The sequence below is a fragment of the Poecilia reticulata genome, linkage group LG2, assembly GCF_000633615.1.
Source record: "Poecilia reticulata strain Guanapo linkage group LG2, Guppy_female_1.0+MT, whole genome shotgun sequence".
NCBI lineage: Eukaryota > Metazoa > Chordata > Actinopteri > Cyprinodontiformes > Poeciliidae > Poecilia > Poecilia reticulata.
Genome location: NC_024332.1, coordinates 12,085,750 through 12,092,883, shown reverse-complemented (window position 1 = coordinate 12,092,883; position 7,134 = coordinate 12,085,750). Strand labels below are relative to the sequence as shown.

The following is a 7,134-nucleotide window of genomic DNA, read 5'->3' as shown; positions in this document are numbered from 1 at the left end:
CTTCCATCTTTTTATTTGCTCTCAAGCTGCTGTCAGTTTCTGAGAGTTTGGTGGTTTTGATGTGACGTCAGACATCAGATGCTGATTGTTGGTGTGCTGCTGCCCCCTGYTGCAGAAYGCAGGAAGGTGCAGGCGATCAGACAGCAGAGCCGGTGGTGGAGAGAGCGCTGAAGGACGAGATCATTAGGCTGACGAACATCAAGGCTTCTGCAAAGATCAGGTGAGACACAAAGAGAGGAGAYGMTGACKATTCGCAGCGTTTAGACTAAATTTATTGCTACGGTTGCTCTGTGTTTTCTCCTCAGGTGGGTCGACGTCCTGTCGTGTGCAGGCGGAGAGCTGAAGGTGGCGCTGCTGCTTCAGAACAACACCGTCGAGACCTACAGCCTAAAGATCTCTGACAAGAACCCGGCGGCCAATAAGACGGCCCGGCTCACGCTGGGCGGCCACCGCACCGACGTCCGCACGCTGGCCTTCAGCTCCGACAACCTGGCCGTCCTGTCGGCCTCCGGAGACACGGTCAAAGTCTGGAACAGGTGACGGCGCCGACCGGAAAACCCKGGAACCTGTTCTCCTCTCTATGGGCTCGGTCTTCTAACTGGAGGAGGACTATCAACTTCTTAAAATTGTATTAATTGTCAGAATAATCAATCAGTTAAAAAAAAAAAAGTTAAATCGATTAATCGTCAGAATAGTTGATTAATCGCATAAGAAACATCACGTTATTCAGATTGTTGATTTGGCGTCTTAAGCTTTTTATTTTTTTAAGGGATGCACTTATATGAAAACTTGGGCAGATATTGATATTTAATATTAATATTGCTATTACAGCCAATAACGATATTTACCAATATTATATGTATATATTGCATATATTTCTCTAGCATGTCAACACCTTTGAAAAAAATAAAAAGACCAGAAACAGACGRCAACAAGATGAAAAACATCTCAGTTGTTCATGTCGGCCTAGTTTGACTGATTGAATATGTTAAAAAATGACTAATATCGGCCGATACCGACGGTATTGACGATATATTGTGCATCCCTACCTTTAATACATAAGAAATGCATTCAAAGAGGTTTTTTTTAAAGCAAATTGACTTTTTCTGAGTATGTATACTGAAGTGATTAATTGATTACTAAATTAGTTGATTATTTCACTAATCGATTAATCGCAATTAGTCCGATTAATCGTTTCTGCCCTAAACTGGAGGTTCTTGTGCGTGTCACAGGTCAACTCTGCAGGTGATTCGCACCATGGCGTGTGAGTACGCGCTCTGCTCGCTCTTTGTGCCCGGAGACAGGCAGATAATCCTGGGAACGAAGGTATTTGGACTCCATGTGGGTCGTTTCCAGCGTCAACTCGTCCCCAAAGTTCCTCCCTTTCCTTCAACTCTRCGATTCTGTTCCTCTCCTGTCAGAGTGGGAAGCTGCAGATCTTTGAGCTGGCCTCAGGAAGCCTTCTGGAAACGGTGGACGCCCACAGTGGAGCTGTGTGGTCACTGTGCCTGGCGCCGGATCAGGTAAACCGGACCGCCAGGAGAACTCTGGGACGGGCTCCACCATAAGAGTCCAGATTACTTGATRGTAAATTACTATAATTTGGGTTTTCTGTGTGTCCTGCAGAGGGGAATTATCTCYGGAAGCGCTGATAAGACGGTGAAGTTCTGGGAGTTTGAGCTCGTCAGAGACAAAGAGTCGGAGCAGAAGTGAGTTCAGTGTTGAATAACATCAACACAATTTAAGGGACGTGGGTGTTTTGTCATTTGTGTTATCGTTCTTGTACAGCACTTTGGTGCTGTTTTATACCTGTTTTAAAGTGTTATATAAATAAATTTTTCATTGACATTATGCTTCATTTTTATTTTTTTAAGGATGCACTTCACCAGGTCACTTCTGCACATGCTCAGTTACCAATAGTTACCCCATTGCTGACGATTTTTTATTATTATTTTTGGTCAAAAAAAAGAAATTGTTTTGGCCAAACTTGAAATCAGCAGATTGGACTCTTTCTTTGGTAAATTGGTGCATAAAAACCAATTATTACATACTAGCAAACAGAGGTACTGACCTACAAAATAACCAATTAGATACAACAATAAGATRAAACGGTGCAAATTAAAATGGATACATTTAAGACAAAACCCAGAACATAACCAAGTGGTGTCACTAAACAGATAGTTTTTTTTACTTTTAATCTTGGATTGTTTTTGTTATTTTTCTTTTTTTCTAATATTTCTTGTTTTATTTATTCTAGGGTCTCCTTCCCACTGAGAAAGTGGGAGAGAGAGAACAAACATGTCAGATCAAAGAATAAATAAAGTAGTGATCTTAGGCTTTTGTACCGATTGCAGTTTTTCAGCCAATGGATTTAAAGACTGTGATYAGCCAGAAAAATGCGTCTCTAACTCTGTTTTTGTTTGTGTTTGTTTAGTTTCTCTTCCACATGATCAAATTTCCTTCCTCTCCTCATATTACCTGACTAAATCTCTGTGATTTTTCTGTAATTCTTTTCCAGGCGGCTGACGGTGAAACACACTCGCACGCTGCAGCTGGAGGAAGACGTTCTGTGTGTGAAGTTTTCTCCTGACCACAGACTGCTGGCCGTCTCYTTGTTGGACTGCACCGTCAAGGTCTTCTACACAGACACCCTGAAGGTAGACCTCTGTTATTCATAAGGGACCAACGAGGGTTTGATACGCCGCATATCTGAGGACATTTTGTTAACCAACCAACCCACCTGCTGTCYTTTCGCTTTCAGTTCTTYTTGTCCCTGTACGGACACAAGCTGCCGGTCCTTTGTTTGGACATCACACATGTGAGTGACTCCGGCTGCAGAAGTATCAGTTCTGTGAATGTGAAAGGAATCTGTTTTTTATTGTTGTTTTAAAGGATTGGGTGATTATGTCCAAGTAATGTTTCTTGATAAACCTCAACGCTAATGCAGCTCAGTAAAACTCTCTATTGTTAATATTCAGACCAGTTATCCAAATATCCAAAATAAAACACAACAAAAAACAATAAATAAAACAGAAATGGAGAACACACACAACCAGAACCATAAATGAAATATTTATKAAGTCTCTGTAAACCAAATTATCCTTAAAAGTATTAATAATCTGGGTGGAAATGATCAAAATCATTTTAATTTATCATACTTTGCGACAGGCTTAACCTCCGTCAGAGGGTGGCGCTGTACACACAGCAAGTAAAGAAAACAACAACCAGATATTAAAGATCTAACAGAATAAAAATCCAAAGGTAATAAAACTTAAAATCCCAAATCRCTCCAGATGGTGAAAATTCTGGCAAACTCTCAGCCAATCATCAAAAAGCTTTTAACGCAAGAAGGAACATAACTAACGTTAAGTCCAGTTTGATCTGTTCCTGCTTTTGTTGCCGGACTCTTGACTCTGCTTTCTTTAACTAGGACAGCGCTCTGATCGCCACCGGCTCTGCAGACAGGAACGTAAAGATCTGGGGTCTGGATTTCGGCGACTGCCACAGATCTYTGTTCGCTCATGACGACAGGTACGGACSGACCCACACAGTAAGAAACCAAGCACAAGTTTGGTGGAGCAGCGGCGCTCTTTCTCCTCACCACATCTCGATCGTCTCGTTTTTTTCCCACCTCTAATCGAAGCGATGCAGATTTCAGAGGTTTGCTCATCTCCATACCCTCTCTGCTCTCCCCAGTGTCATGTTTCTCCAGTTCGTCCCCAAGACTCATTTGTTCTTCACCGCCGGGAAGGACAAGAAGATCAAGCAGTGGGACGCTGACAAGTTTGAGCTCATTCAGACCCTGGAGGTGACTCTGTCCTCCGAAGCRGCTGCTCTGCTTACGGCCTCGACTCTGACCTGCTCCGTCTGGCTTTCAGGGTCACCATCGGGAGGTCTGGTGTCTGGCCGTCAGCCCCAACGGAGATCACCTGGTGTCGTCGTCTCACGACAAGTCCCTGCGTCTGTGGGAGAGGACCAGGGAGYCCATCATCCTGGAGGAGGAGCGGGAGATGGTGAGYTTGRAGCGTCTGTGTGGCCTGCCCAGCACTCAGCGCCTCTGCGTCTGTTTTTACGCTCTGTTTGTGTTTACAGGAGAGAGAAGCTGAATTTGAAGAGAGCATGGCCAAAGGAAACGCACCTGTGGTGAGCGCCACCGTTTTTAAGTTTGTAAACTTGATTTTTTTTTTTCATCTCACCTTAGCTAAAATAACTTTATAGCAAGGGATGTCAAGGTCAATTATTGGTTTATTAGACTAAAACCAGTTTCAATTCATTAACAACTTAGACCTTTTCTTAGCGTTGTAGTTTGGCTGCCATCCAGAAGAGGGTGCCAATGATCATCCTTAAGTGGAGCCAGTTGATACAGAAATAAAGATGGTGGGGCCACACCAGAACGGGAAAGACAAACAGTCCAAACAGAGTCCAGTATGGGAAGCAAAATACACTTTATGCGGTTTTGTTTTGGAATATAAACACTCAAGAAACTCCTTAAATTATGAACTTAGTAGCGCTGAWTCAGCCAAAGTGCTGCATGACAGAGCAGCATCAGCATTTCTTTAAAAGTGTGGCCCTTTATGATATGGAAAGATGGTYTCCCCTCTTGATACAACAGAAAACTCATGGTTTTTAGGAAATGGCCTCTTGTCAATAAATCGTCTGTCAATCGATAAATCAACTTTAGATTAACTCAATCGATAACTTGCATCCCTAATTTTAGCTTAAGCAGCTCAAAATCCGGTTTTAGTTAGTTTAATATTAATCTTAAATAAAACAGTTTCTCTTTTYCTGATGTTCAGTGTAATTTTGCTGCGTACAGAATGCTAATTTTGGGTGTAGTACCGATTATCTCTCAAGTCAGGTTTCATAAAGAAAGGCCGTTTGTTGCTGTTTGAGGGCAGCGAGCCGTGGATKAACATTTCTCCGTCTTCAGGTACCAGGAGAGACGGAGGGAGAGGCGGCACCGGCTGGGAAGAAGAGCATCGAGACGGTGAAAGCTGTAAGTCGCCTTCTGCTCCGTTAGCATCTCTGAAGCTAAACGGGAYGGTAACCATGGACCACTTTCCTGCAGGCGGAGCGAATCATGGAGGCTCTAGAGCTTTACCGAGAAGAAACCAGGAAGTCGGAGGAGCACAAGTATTTCTGTGAGAAAGCTGGGAAAGAGGTAAGACCGTGTTTCCTCCTTTCTGTGTCAGATGCTCACATATCCTGTTCCAGAACGGCTGAGTCGAGTTATGACTGATACTAAAAACATCTGATTGGCCTGTTTCTCAGTTGCCTCCTCCTAAACCCAACCCTGTCCTCGTTGCCTTTGGAAACGTTACTGTAAGTCAGTTTCAAAACGTAAAAGGAAAAACAAACACTTATGCGGTTTGTAACCTTGATGTCTCACTCTTTCCTCTCTTGCAGCCGTCCCGCTACGTTTTAGACGTCATAAGAAAAGTCAGATCCAGGTAAAAAAAAAAAAACAGAACAGAACCATTCCTCTCTCTTTTTCTGTACATTTAGAAACACTCTGTCTTTATTATTTTTCCCTCTGGTGATCACCAGTGAGCTGGAGATTTCTCTGCTGGTGCTGCCGTTTCCTTACGTCCCTGAGCTGCTGAAGCTCTTCAGCTCCTACATCCAGCAGGGCCTGGAGGTGGAGCTCGTCTGCCGCTGCCTGTTCTTCCTTCTCAAGTAAGACCAAACTGTTTGACCGAGAAGACAACAACCGATGTGTCAATTTACCATCCATTTGTTCGTTGACATTTCATTATCTTGCTGATTTTACACGTGGTTTAATTTTGAGTATTCTTCTTGTTTTGTTGTAATTACYAACTTTATCTACACAGCAGATCCAGTTACTGATAGACATGTTTGCTAAGAGACATTYTTGGAATCACTTAAAACGTTCATTACAGCTCAACAAGCTTTCTGGAGGTCTTTAAGCTTTTCTTTAACAATTTATTTATTTTAGGTATCCAAGGACAATATACGAATAAAGCAATAAAACGGAAGAATGCAAAAACTTGATGTTCCTAAGACATGGTTTTATAACTTAACTTTTTCTTAATTTAGCTTTTTTTGTGAAATTGAGTGATTTATTTTGAATTTTTCTGTTTCCATCAACCTTTTCAAACGTGATTCTTTGAAATGCACTTTAAAAAATATAGATGAAAACACTTCTACAGAGACAKAATCTTTTTACATTTGTTCGATCAAATCCACATACTGTATTACCCCAACTTTGCAATATTCCACATTTTTATATGAATATTTCTGAATTTTTGTTTTAATTGTAACTGCAGCTACGGTTGGTTGATTGCTTTCAGGATCCATTTTGGTCAGATCACCAGTAACCAGATGTTGGTGTCCGTCATCGACGAGCTGAAGACCAATACGCTCTCCAAAGTCTGCCAAATCAGAGTAAGTTATCATCTGCGTAGAGACGCATCCTGTGGTTCTAAAGCTACATGTTTTGGTTTTTTCACTTCCTGTTTTCCTTTTGTTTCATGAAATTAAGATATTTTGTTAAAATTGTAAGACATGAAAAGTGATCAGAGTCCAATCTTTTACTTGTATTTATACATCTTAGTCATTTACATCAAGTGCAGCAACAGACATTACTATTTTAGCACTTAATTGTGAATAATTTAGATCGAACTTAAGAAACAACGTGCCTTTAACACCACAGACATTATGCTCCCAACCTCTATGACTAGAAAGGCTTTAAAACGCCTTCCGGAAGAAATTTCAGGTTTTTAAATGGGTAATGAAGGGATTCCAAAAACTATATAATCATTCTATAATGCTAGATTTTAAAGTTTTCAGCTTTTCTAACTCAAAAAAGAACCTTATATCCCATAACCTTGAAGTTGATGGCAGATTATCATTTTACAACTACAATATAATTCAACATATCGTCTGCATAGAGAGCAAGGCGGTTGGTTTTGATCAGCAGTCGTTATTTTTCTGCACCATGTCTGATTTTCTAATTCTGTTGCTTCAGGATGTGCTGGGCTTCAACAGCGCCGCCCTCCAGTTCCTCCAACGGGAGATCGAGAGCAAAGAGGACGTGATGTTCTTCGCCGATGCCACGGGCCAGCTGGAGGAGAAGAAGAAGAGGAGGAGGAAGAGGGAGCGCACTGTTCTGAC

The 7,134-nt window shown here is 41.8% G+C and overlaps 1 protein-coding gene across 1 annotated transcript in view; it reads left to right on the top strand.

Annotated features, from left to right (window-relative positions):
- wdr3 (WD repeat domain 3) overlaps nt 1-7,134 on the top strand; it is a 23,509-nt gene that overhangs the window by 7,753 nt on the left and 8,622 nt on the right. Inside the window, exons 7-24 of the mRNA XM_017309025.1 lie at nt 116-220; nt 306-536; nt 1,233-1,326; nt 1,422-1,523; nt 1,627-1,709; nt 2,519-2,657; nt 2,762-2,818; nt 3,431-3,531; nt 3,697-3,808; nt 3,879-4,013; nt 4,093-4,143; nt 4,931-4,996; nt 5,069-5,161; nt 5,272-5,322; nt 5,407-5,450; nt 5,548-5,676; nt 6,312-6,405; nt 6,989-7,129. Coding sequence (XP_017164514.1) covers nt 116-220; nt 306-536; nt 1,233-1,326; nt 1,422-1,523; nt 1,627-1,709; nt 2,519-2,657; nt 2,762-2,818; nt 3,431-3,531; nt 3,697-3,808; nt 3,879-4,013; nt 4,093-4,143; nt 4,931-4,996; nt 5,069-5,161; nt 5,272-5,322; nt 5,407-5,450; nt 5,548-5,676; nt 6,312-6,405; nt 6,989-7,129 — 1,828 coding nt within the window. The remainder of the gene's footprint in view (nt 1-115; nt 221-305; nt 537-1,232; nt 1,327-1,421; nt 1,524-1,626; nt 1,710-2,518; nt 2,658-2,761; nt 2,819-3,430; nt 3,532-3,696; nt 3,809-3,878; nt 4,014-4,092; nt 4,144-4,930; nt 4,997-5,068; nt 5,162-5,271; nt 5,323-5,406; nt 5,451-5,547; nt 5,677-6,311; nt 6,406-6,988; nt 7,130-7,134) is intronic.